Source organism: Leptonotus elevatus, chromosome 19 (assembly GCF_054856555.1).
Source record: "Leptonotus elevatus isolate MCC_2025b chromosome 19, RoL_Lele_1.0, whole genome shotgun sequence".
NCBI lineage: Eukaryota > Metazoa > Chordata > Actinopteri > Syngnathiformes > Syngnathidae > Leptonotus > Leptonotus elevatus.
In genome coordinates this window covers 6,394,678-6,407,398 of record NC_141257.1, presented here as the reverse complement: position 1 = coordinate 6,407,398, position 12,721 = coordinate 6,394,678, and the positions used below count along the sequence as shown (strand labels likewise).

The window sequence follows — 12,721 nt, the reverse complement described above, 5'->3', positions numbered from 1 at the left end:
ATTAGAGTGAGACATGGATCCTGTGAATCACTGTGATACGCACTGAATTGATCTCAGTGGGGCAGAGGATCATAGGACTGAGCAATAGGCACACTTTCATTTTCTGGGGGAAAAAAAACACTTTTTTCATTCAAACCCAAAAATGTATGAAAACATTCTTTTTTTTTTTTAAATACTTTGTCCTTCACTCCCAAAAAGTTGTTTTTATGTTTTTTTTCCACGCAAGAGCAGAACAGAACTTTGATGCAGCTTCTGACAAGAAGCGGTGGCTTAAAGCAATGGTCGTTGGTCGGTGGCAGCAGAGTATAAGAGATCAGCCAGGGCCATTTTTTTGTCAGTGTTGTCACCACGAATGTGACTATTGATTCAACTTAGCTATGCTCTAATGCTAATTGCTGCAAAATGGAAACAGATGCAAATATACTTTCTCCTGATGAAACAAGATACTTTAATCTTTCTTTCACATAATATTCTGTGGCCCTTGCAAAATCAGTCAAAATCCAGTAATACAGCTGGGAGCGAAGGGGGTTGCTTCAGCAAAAATGGCTGGGACTGTTAAACAATCTTCTCATAGGGAAATGTACAATTAAAACAAAGATTCAAAATTGAGCCATGGTCCAAACTTGCTGTAGTTAAAGCTGCTAACAAATTGGCGCTCAGTGGGGAATTTAACTGAGTAAAAATATCTTTATTCCAAATGTGTTTTTCTCTATGATGCTAAATCAAATGTAAGCCTGAGACCGGGGCTTATTATTAAGGGGCTAATAAAAAACAAGAAGACAGAGTGGAGCCTGAAGAAATAACCTGCTTTATTAGGCCCTGTGAATAATTAGATTTCTTGTTTCTCCATTTTAATGGAGTTGAATGTAATTGAGAGTTTGGGTGAAATAGCAAGTGCGGGGCCAATGGCTGCTTTCAAGCATGCCACGCCACGCCAATGGGTGTCAGGGGCTAACGTTACTACAGAAATTATAGCATAATTAAGATTGAGGAATTTAATTTCACAGAAGCCCGCCGGTAAAAGAAAATATAATAAGTCATCACCTATTCATCTTGACACCCTGCAGCATCTGCTCGACTCGGTGCCAAGCCATAAGACGATGATTCAAAAGCGCAGCGCATTGCAGCCCGTCTGCATGTCGTGTTGTTGTTGTCGACATGCACAAATCAAGGTGCGGAGAACAGATGTCACGTAAGGATGGATAGAGAGAGAGAGAGAGAGAATCAAAACGCTTGTGCAACGTCAGCACCAACTGAAATTTCCGCCGCCTTTCAAACACTGACCATCAAAACAGACACAGCATACATAAACACAAAAGTCTATATCTTCATTCCGTATCTCTCCTCCCTGGCATTTTGATGTCGAGAAATCTAAAGTTACCCTTTTTTATTCTTTTGTTTTTCATCGGCGGCTCATCCCCATCACAGAGTCGAGATGAAAGCCTTTGAAAGCCGGCTGTGGAAAAATCATGACTAGAGGCGAGCAAGGCAAGCGGAACCACAAAAAGCTGATTAACAGCTGAAGAGATTGCGAGGTGGAGGGGATGATTAGTCGAGAGAGACTGATGTGTTTTTTTCCAGGGCTGATAAAATACCGATTATGAGTAATCAAGGAGGCCGATATCCGATATTTAGAGCAGTTACGGTATTCATTTTCACTGAAAGGAAAAAATGTTGGCAGCAAATTATAAAAACAAAAAACAAAACGTATCTTTTGGGAGATGAGACCCCACTTTTTTTTTTTTTTTTTTTTTTTTTTTTTTTTTCAATAAAGTAAAGCTACTCTCTAAAAACAGTTGGGTCAAAGGGAATCCAATTATGGATCAAAAATGGACAGATCCACTTTATGGGTCAATTTCACCCAACTTTCTGGGTTGTTTTATATAAATCGACCCATTTTTTTTCACCCAAGTAAAGTATCTGACCAATATTTATAATATTTGTGAGTTGTTTTACACTAAAAGACCCATTTCTTGACTCCAAGTTGGGTCAAATTGACCCAAGTAGAGGATTCGTCCATTTCTGACCCACATTTTTAGAGTGTACCCTTGAATTGTGATGTGATTGACCAAAAATAATTGATGAGAAATGTAAAATCTTGCTGTAAATAATGTTGTTGCCGTTCATGTTAAGTTGTCGTTAATTGCTGTCATGTTCACTTTTATTCTGTAATTGTAGTAATTGTTTACTCTCCTTTCAGAAGCTTTACTTCCTGCCCTTGTGTCTCCTCGTCATGGTGATTGTCTCCACCTGTGTCCTATTCTTTAACAGTCTGCGTCTGGCCTCTCCTTTGTCAGATAGTTTTGCCGTCTGTCACGTCCTGAACCATCCTTTGTTGTAATTTTGGCTACCAAGACTCCATGCATTTGATTATTGTGCTTCCTGAGTGTGTTTTTTTTACCTCCAGCTTGCTCAGAACGTTTGTTGTTACTTTTGTTTTCTGAAATTGAGCTATTTTTCTAGCATCATTTTTGTTCAGCTTTATTGAACCCATCCGGTTTTTTTTGCTTATACACCTTCAATGTTCCAAACATTAAACAACATATGTATTCCATCTAGTGCAAGAGTTAGCATTGAAACCTGCTTTGGTGTGTGGGGTTGCATGTTTTCCCCTGTTTGGTTACCTTCTTGAACTTGTCATTAGACCATATTGAGAATTGGTTCATATCTACTATATGGAAGTCCATGTGGCATAACTTAAAGCTCATTTCCTTTCAAGCTGCAAACAAAGGAAAGCAGTTGCCTGTTGATGATCTTATTAGCGGAAATTAGGAAGGGCACTCTCCTACTAGTATCAGCATGCAGCCTTGAATGGATGGGACAGACTTGGCTTGTTTCTCTCTAAAGAGTAGTGGCTGAGTCCTGCCAAAGCGGCTAATGTAACACTCGCAATCATGCAACACAACATCTGCTGAATGCATTTGAGTTATTTTAAGGGCGTGAGACACAAATGTTATTTCCGATTTTAACTGAACATGGAACATATGCCATTCACAAATGTGTGGATGGGTATTGATTTTTTTATGTGTTATTTTTTTCCTTTAGAACGCCTATTGCATTCATCAAAATGAGAATTTAAATGAAACGTGCGCTCCAATTATTTTTTACGACAACAATATTGAAAAGCTTCAATCTGACACTTGTATCTTGGTTTGTGTGATATTTAACAAAGGTGTAAGACTGGCCTTCTGAAACCCACTTTGTTCTGTGAGCTTCTCTCAGATAATACACTTGGTAAGTAGGTGTTCATTAGGGAGAGGAGGTCAGACGTTGTGCTCGCTCCGTTTTAATAAGGAAGGGATACTGAGTTATTGAATGTGCTTTACAGTGTGGCATTCACAGATAATTGGACTGCGCGAAGCTGATCAGCAAAAAAAGTCTTCCAGTACCCCCGGGCCATTAAAGTCATCCAACGCATGGAAGGATGGAAAAGAGGTGTTTGATGCGTTGATTTATCCTCGATTCAATACAACATAGTCTATATTAAACTAAAAAGAGAGAGAAATGGAGGAGGAACTAAGACGGGAATATATCGTGGGGAGTTTCTCACACTTGTGCTTCGAGGCAAATGAGAACGAGTGAACATTCCTGGTCGTTTTCCAGAGACAAAATTGCCTTACAGAGGAATGGAAAGACATAAAACAGCCCTTTTGGAGGGGTGAACGTCCCCGTTTTGCACCCCTGGCCTAATTTTATTATGCGATTGTTATTTGGATAAACAAAACATTAGCCTTGAGAGCTCTTTAAACGTATTATTTGATATGTGGGACATCTAGTCTGCATTTCAATATATACAGAGATGCTATGGGGGTTGGAAATGGGAACATTGTTTTGTTGGAAACAAACTGACTCTGTAGTTTGACAAAAGCTATCCGGGTTATGGCACCAATGGGAAAAATTTGGGGAACCCCTATCCGGGTCCTTTTATTTTAGTTTGTGATATACTAAACAGCAACAAACAGAAGACTACATATTCTCAAGTTGAACTATTTACTGGCGAGTACACAGCTGTGGAAACCTTTTATCTTAATAATGAGGAAGAAAGTCTTATTTGTCCTACCCTCAGCCTAGCCCATGTGACAATGTGTGACCCAATGGTCTTAACTGTTTTCAACTATAAATGTGCGCTAGAGTGCCGATGGATAATTTAACAATGCGCACTTTGCGCCGTATCGAGGAAAGGCACTACAGTCGTTTTTTGGGACATATTCCTAGTTGCACAGCATATTTCATTGACATATTTCAAAATTGATTATGTTGTATGCTTGAGATAGATGACTACAGCACTTGACACACAAAAAGATGATTATAGTCATACAATATTTGCTATTTTTGTGAAGTTGACTGAGCATCAGATCAGTTATCTGAACTTTTGGTGTCACGAAGCCTCAACGCAATTCAATCAGAACGGAGGAGAAACGTGTGAACGGGGAAGCATTTGGCAGAAAAATCCATTACTGGTGAGCTCAATAATACTCAAATGGTCAAAACGTTTGAGGACTTATTGATCGTTTTGATCGACTTATCTCAAGCGTGTCACCAGGTCAAGATTGCTCTTGAGTACAAAGACACACATTTTACCACAGACTTCAAAGTGCTGGTCAGTGGTCACACTTTCAAGAATAGAAAATGCCGGATTAGATTTGGCGTAATGTCCTTTAAACTAAAGCCGTCCAAATCTTTGGACAACTAAAACCATGATTACCTTGCATCGAAATGATAGGTAGAGAAGATTATGGAGAAGTTCATTCAAAGTATTGTTCTCACGTCCAACTTGGGTATGTACGAGTGCCAGTGGATAACTTTATCACTATTGTTTATTGATGAAGTATATTCTGGTGTGAAGTACAAGAATGAATACTGAAAGTGTCCAGAGCTCAGATTCAGCCAAATGTTGAAAAACTGATAACAAGGCTGATAATGATCCGAGAAATCCCGCCAAGTCAAACCGTCACCCCCTCATGCACGGAAATTAAACATTCTTCAAATATCCTGAATCCAAATAAGCAGCTTTTCCCTTTTCACAACTCAGAAAGTCACAGTATGGAGCAGCTATTGAAGAAAATGACAGTAAAAGCGCCTCAAGGGAGTAAATGCAGCGTTTTTGTGAAGATCATGACTAAGACTTTAGTTTTATATCTGTGTTGGTAATGCAATGTTTGGCACACGCAGCAGCAGAAAAAAACAATGCATTCCAGCTTAGGTACTGACAAAAAAGGATAATTCCAACATAAATCATAACTTCGGACTGCAGAGAGTCAAGAAAGAAACACATCACCTTAGCAAAGCAATTTGATTTGCCCGAGAGGACCAGCCTCTTAGGTTGATATGCCGCGTTTCTGCAGCACGATTCCTCAACACCGGTTTTAATTAAACCTGCTCCCCAGATGTAATGTCAGCAAATTACCAGTAAATTGAGATTTTGGATGAGTCAGAGGGAACAGTTGGCACAATGTTTTTGCGTGGCTTGCTGTAGGCACTTGAGACATTTACTTTCTCAAAAAAACCGCTGCGGCAAAAGACTCAAGGGAACTGCAAGCTGGCGCAGTCTCGTCTGACTAGCCAATGATGAGGGTCTCCCAAGAGGGGGCTCCTCAAAGCTTCTTATGGAGCGACGAGGGACTGACATCGCACCCGAGCGATATCGCCAGTCTGTCCCCAAGAGTGCGAGGAGGGCGGAAGTGTGACTGTTTAGAAACAAAATAAATACATTGAGGAATATAAAGTGACCGTTAACGGCTTTTTGCGCCATACCGGAACTAGGACTTCTTCCTGCTTCCGTGACAAAGAATCATGGGAAATGTTGCAGGACCGAACTTGAGCCGAGCGTTTCTGGCGGGACATTACCGGTGTTACAATGTGGGGACAGCAAGTTCTGGGACCGATCAAAAAAAAATGGTTGGATAATGGTGACTGCATTGTTAACGGCTGTTGAACCGTCAACCAAGATAGCATTTAGCATTAGCTAAAGTAACAACACAAGCACCAGTCACCAGATTGATTGGCGTTGGCTGAGAATTTATTGTCCGTCCATCCATCCATTTTCTGTACCGCTTGTCCTCACAAGGGTTGCGGGGGTTGCTGGAGCCTATCCCAGCTGGCTTCGGGCAGTAGGCAGGGTACACCCTGAACTGGTTGCCAGCCAATCGCAGGGCTTGCCAGCCAGTTTTGCTGAAAATCAATTATACAATAAATTTCGCAGGGCAGAATTTATTGTATAATTGATTTTCAGCAAAATTGTATCATAGACGGCATTCATTGTATAAAAAAAAAAAAGCCAGTCAATCAGCACACTGCGGGAATGAATGAGGGTTCCTGCAGAGAGTGGCGACCGCATATTTTAGCCACAGACTGACCACCCTGCCACTAAGAGCCAGCAGCTGAAACAAAGTAAGCCATAATTACACTCTATATAACAGGAAGCACTGAGCCGCATCTGCTCAGGGATCACGAAGATCAACCAGTACTTCAAGCGATACTTTTGTTCAAATGCTGTGAGTTTTGTCTTTTAATGAAGTTAGCAGAGAAGCAATCAGTTGGGACGGTTAGAATATGTTGTAGCTTGTATTTACTGTGTTTGTTCATGTGTTGCTACAAGAGAAATCATGGAAAAAATCGTGCTTGAGGTATCAGCAAGGCACCTCAACACCTTGGGGTGCTTGTATCTGATTTCAGGATAATGTTGTGTTGATCTTGTTCGCAATAGTTTGTGATGACAATTGAAATTTAAATAGGCTTCATTTTCCAGTCAGGAAGAAAAGTCATGTCGGTCTCCATCAGGGCCGGACTGGCCATCTGCCATACAGGGCGGATGCCCGGTGGGCCGGCCTCTTTTGGGGTCGATGCAGTGCTTTTAAATTATTATTTTCCTACACTTTACCCCAAGAGATTGGCCCACAATTCAGAGGGACTAGTGCGGAAATCCAGTTCGAATAAAGATCACAAACTGAAACATCATCAGTAAATATCAGTGGCAGAACTACATGTTAGGCAGGAGTGCCCAGGCCGATTTTTGTGTGTGTGCCAGTCCAGCCCTGGCCTCCATCCTACTACGCACTGCCACAAGCAACTTCAAAATAAAAGCCTGCCAAGGCACCGATGTCCGTGTATGACTGTATTTGGGAAGATTTTATTTTGAAATTTGCCTTCTCAGCACATTGGCGGCATGTTACCATAGCAATGCTACAGCTAGCTTGACCTTTCACACCAAATAAATGGGTATCCAAGGCAGAGGTAATTGTAAATAGACTTTTATATAGCGCTTTTATCTTCGCCATATGGTGCCCAAAGCTCTTTAAGATTGAAGCCTCACATTCACCCATTCACACAGCAATGGCCGGCTGCTGCCATGCAAGGTCCACTGGAAGCAATTTGGGGTTCAGTGTCTTGCTCAAGGACCATTCAACATGGTCACCAGGGGTGAGTATCGAACCCACAACCTCATGGATGTGAGACAACCACTCCAACACCACTGAGGTGTTAGTGGCTAGAGAATTATAAACACATGACCACATCATTCTTTAAGGTGCATAAATAATAGGAGGCTCACCTTGTTCTGATGGAAGCGTTTCACATGATCTAAGGCTGATGACCAGCAGAGTCAGGCAGGAGCAAAGAAGCCACATGGTTTCACACAGCTCGCCTCACCTCAGCCACCACCTGATGGACAAACGGACACAAAAACCGTCAAACTTCTCCCGGTATTCCGCCTGCGCACCCTTCTGCATGAGTTACAGCTGCAAAATTACGCTCCAGTCTGTCAGTCTCGAATTGATGTTGATGTTTATTTATGAGCCAGTCAGAGTCAATGTGTTAATGGTGTACGATGATGCAGGCTTTGTTAGCGGCATATGAATTAGCCGCACTGCCGCTCATTAAGGAGCGTAAAGTCTAACAAGTCTGATCATCATCATTATCTCATCCATCTGGTTGGCTTTTCAGTGCGCTTGAGCGACGTAAAAACACACATGACATAAGCGGGCATCTGTAGAGCTACAACAGGTTTGTGGACAAAATTGCGTACACTGCAACAGAAAGAAAAGAAAAAGAAAGAAAATCATTTTTTTTTAAACGTTTTTTTCCTCCATATTTCAAGTTTAACAAGATTGTATGTAATATGTACAATATGACAAAAAATAATGTGATTCATCTTTCAAAACGTGGCCAATGACTGTTGAAAAATTTGATATTGGGTTTAAAATAGTAACAGTTTATTGTTACCAACACAGCTGATATAAGGATCATGATCGCTATCAGGCATGCTGATGAGCTGATAATACAAATCAAGTGTGCTAGTGGACGGCAACATATCAAATCTGCAGGACTTTGGACCTTGAGGACCGGAATTGGTGAACCTTGATCTAGGATATTACATACATTTTAGTTATTTTCACATTTTTACAGTACATTTTTACAGTAAATTTTTACAGTAAATTTTTACAGTAAATTTTTTACAGTAAATTTTTACAGTAAATTTTTACAGTAAATTTTTACAGTAAATTTTTACAGTAAATTTTTACAGTAAATTTTTACAGTAAATTTTTACAGTAAATTTTTACAGTAAATTTTTACAGTTATTTTCTCAGTAAATATAAATGTTTTTTTCTTTTTCTTTTTTTAGGGTTTTAAAGTTGATTTATACATTTTATTCCAATAAATAACAGACAAATATTTATGAAATTACGATACATTTGTGAACATATTTTAGCAATCAAAATATGTATTTCTAATGGAGTTTTTTGGGTGTTTTTTAAATAAATATTTTCAAATTACAGAAAAAAACGGTAAAATTCTGCTATAATTTCTCTCCCCCCCCAGCGTATTCTAAAATAAGCACAATAATGTGCACTTATCATTGTCAAATCACACACGCACACAAAAAGAACACATCTGGAAGAGGCATGAAATTGTTGCACGAGATGCTTTCTTGTGACCCAACAACAGCCCAGATCCGCTCTTGCTATTTCTACAAAACCCTTCGTATTCAGCACCCACAGTCCCCTTACCTTTTCTTTCAGATAAACATGACAACACACTCCCCATAAACACGCCATCCATCCATGCTGACTCACATTAACACATCATCGACTGACCCACATTTGCCCTCAGCGTGTGCGAGAGGCTCATAGCGCTCCAGCTGAGCCCGCCAGGCAGGCGAGTGAGCAAAACTGCCTCCCGTCGACACACCTCTCCTGTTTTCCAGGAGCGATGACCTCCACCTCTGTGCCCCCCCGAGGGTACAACGTGAATACCATTTAGCATGACCGGCCCGCCTACTGCAGTGCAGATGTGTGCCGCTGACAATGCGGCGCAGCGCAAGTGTGGAATGAAATGTCTAACGATCATATAAATGCTTTTGCATAGTAAGCTTGATCTAGATTAGAAGCAATACAATAAACGTTTTATGTGGAACCAATAAGCCTGTTTGCTGCTATAAAGGTAAACACGAAGCCAAACTTCAAATTCAATATTAGCAGAGACGGGGGGGGGGGGGGGGGGAACTCGAGTCATTCGACTCGTTGCTGGTTTTATGACTTGCGACATACTTGGCAAAAACTTCTGAAAGACTCAAGTTGACTTTGATTTAGCATTTATGAGACTCAACTTGACTTTGACTTGAACTGCATTCTGATTCAATTTTGTTTATTCTGTGAGAAGACAATAAAGTGATAGACACGACATTACGGGACACTGTTATCTTGAAATGCTATACTCTTAAAAACAGTTTGGTCAAAAGTAACCCAATTATGGATCAAAAAATGGACCGATCCACTTTATGGGTCAATCTGACCCAACTTTCTAGGTTGTTTTAATACAAAATGTCCCAAATTTTTTTTACCCAAGTAAAGGATCTGACCAATATTTATGAGTTGTTTTACACCAAAAGACCAATTTCTTGACTCAAAGTTGGGTCAAATTGCAACTCGATTTGACATGCTTGAAAAAAGCACAAATGTACTTACTCGCCTCTGAATATTGCTCCACTCAACAATATGTTCAATATTGACAAGTGGATGGTGATGTTACCAGCTTGTCTTAGCCCACATTCTGAATGATGTGTTCAGATTGGACTGCTGTTAACTTGGGTTTATTTGATTGCTTTATAAGTTATAAAGGGCAGCTTTGCATTTTTTTTTTTAAAGCCTAATGAAATGCTTGGTCACTGTGCTTTTATTTCCGCAGTGATCCTAAAGCGCAACCATCCTTGTGCAAAACAATTTTATTGTAAAAAAAAAAAGCAACGAGGGAAACATCATGAAACTACATTTCTCGCCTGTGGCTGGATGGGCACAAGGTTAATCAAAGCCTCAGATAGTTGTTTGAGCACTCGAAACCTGCAGCCATACAGACGACCAGATACCACATCATCATAATAATAAGCCAGTTTACAAAATACATAATGCATCATGTTCCAGAGAATTGAGACTGATGCATACGAAACAGCTCTTTGCAATAATTTGCTGGCCATAATCCCCCCAAATTTTTGTAAGCTTCCTGTTATGTGTTGCAAATGACATCAATTTTTCTTGACTGTCACAGTTTCAGTGCAATAAAGCTGGCCAGAGGAGATAAAGTTTGGGCCACTGGACTTTGCTGCCAAACTGTCCCTGAGCACATTATGAAAGCAACCAAATGTTTAGGCCACTACAAAGAGAGTAAAAAAATGTCTATTTTGAGGCAAAGTCAAAAGGAGCTCAATGACCAATATTAAACTATTTACTATTGACATATTTCTTTAGACTCAAGACCAACAGCCCACTTTCAGTTCTCTAATAATTTTAGACACATAATTAATCATTTTCCAGTCAACAGCCTGCAGAAAAAAAAAGCATACATTAGTAAAACTCAAGGAACGAGTAGCCAGCAGTTTGGTCACGTATTCAAGGGTTCAACGATAGGTAATAGTTGAACAGGTCCACATGTTTTGCAGCTGTTTCTCTTCTTTCGATGGATTGCAGTTCTATGCATAGTCTCACAGAAGAATCTGACTTTATGGGCTGTTTCTTGAGAAGACATCCTTTTAAGTACTCATTTGAGGGTCTCGCAAAAAAAAAAAAAAAAATGCCAGGCTTTAAAGCTAACAGACCAGGACCTGACTCACCACATGTTGCACACTTCCATTTGCACTGCATTGGAGGGGGGGGGGGGGGGGGGGGATTAACTAACGCAAAGATGCCTCCAAGCTATGATAGATCCTCTCCATAAGCAATGACTTGGAGCAATATAAACTTACAAACTAGCTGAGGCAATATCCCAAAGTGTGCTATGCTGAGGCAAGTTTTCACGAGTCTTACATTCTGGGCAGTGTCCAAGAGCTTGAATATTCAGTAATGAGAAACAGGCCAGCACAGTTGCAGAGGAAGGATGGGGGGGGGGGGGGGCAGGACAGTTAATAGCAGCGGGAGTCTACTCCAGACCGTCTCAAGTTACCAAAGATAAAAAATAAATAAATAAAAAATACTCTCATGACATAAGCTGGTTGGCCCGCAGCCCATAATATGCATGGCTAGGTTAGCCTCACCAATTGTTTCTACACTGATTTCTGATGATATATATTCAGTTCACTACTGACCCGAATAAACAAAAAGTAAATCGGCAGAAGCTACTGAAGCGGTTTTCCCCAGCGAGTCACATGATTTTAATGTACTACTTGTACAAATGTGTCAAGTTGGGTCAACAATCCCTGATGAAACTAAATCATACAGGATTATTATTTTTTTAATATATTTAGGGATAATCTAGCAGGAGAAACTGAACATGCTGAAAACTAAAGGGAGAGGGGGCAGAAAAATGAAGAAAGCAGATGTGACTTTGATATCACCGCAACCTTTTTACATCCTGATAATACTCTTTTGTTCATTGGAACGAGTCACACAGACTTGTACTACTACGCCACAGTGCGAATGTCTCTTTTTTTCCATGCTTGCATTGGCCTGGTTGCAAGCCTTAGTCAGCAACAGCCCACATGCATCTTGGCTACATCAAATTTGGCTTTCAGGAGAGAGGAGAAAAAGCATCCACCCACGTCACTTCACCCAGCAGTTCTACAAAATACACGGTCAAAAAGACTTAATTTTAATACTATTTTTTCACCTTATGAGTCAGCCATAACTACCAATTGAAAACGTACTGCAGTTGAATGACTTGTTGCTAGAAAGCAATTTTCCAACAACTCCATTGTTGCTCCGTTCAAGTGTCATGTAGTTGACAGGGTATTAAATACATACCTTGAAGTTTTGATTAAATCCACCAACTTGTAATTACATGAATCCGTGAGTATTTGCATAAGTCCAAAGTAATCCAGTGTTTGGGTTCTTTTTGCTGACTTTTTTTGTCTTGAGGCGTCTTGCACAGAGAAAAGGAAGAGGAAGAAAAGTCACAGCGAGAGTGGGTGTCCAACTTTTCCCCTCCCCTCTCTTACCGCTGCTAATTCCCAAGTCTCTGCCTCTTTTTTTTTTACCCTCTGTGTCTGAAAATCTTCTGCTGTGAGGCTCTGGTTCTTTTCTTCAAAGTTTGTCAGGAGGGGAGATCCCTCGATGACGTCATTGTGTCCGTGCAACCCTAATCTTTTGAGCATCTTTCCTGCAGGCCGGTGCCCTCTCTTTAACTCTCTCGCTCCCCTCACACTATTTCAGTGGTTCTTAACCTTTGTTGGAGGTACTGTGAACCCAACCAGTTTCTTATGCACATTCACCGAACTCTTCATGATTGAAAAATAAAA

The 12,721-nt window shown here is 40.4% G+C and overlaps 1 protein-coding gene across 2 annotated transcripts in view; it reads right to left on the bottom strand.

Moving 5' to 3' along the window:
• The window catches only part of col16a1 (collagen, type XVI, alpha 1), a 47,827-nt gene extending 35,401 nt beyond the window's left edge, over positions 1-12,426 (bottom strand). For both annotated transcript variants that reach the window (XM_086062223.1, XM_086062224.1), the window contains exons 1-2: positions 12,228-12,426; positions 7,550-7,659 (exon numbers count right to left, since the gene is read on the bottom strand). In XM_086062223.1, the coding sequence (XP_085918349.1) occupies positions 7,550-7,625 (76 nt within the window). In that variant the 5' untranslated portion in view covers positions 7,626-7,659; positions 12,228-12,426. The remainder of the gene's footprint in view (positions 1-7,549; positions 7,660-12,227) is intronic.
• Between the last annotated feature and the right edge of the window lie 295 nt (positions 12,427-12,721).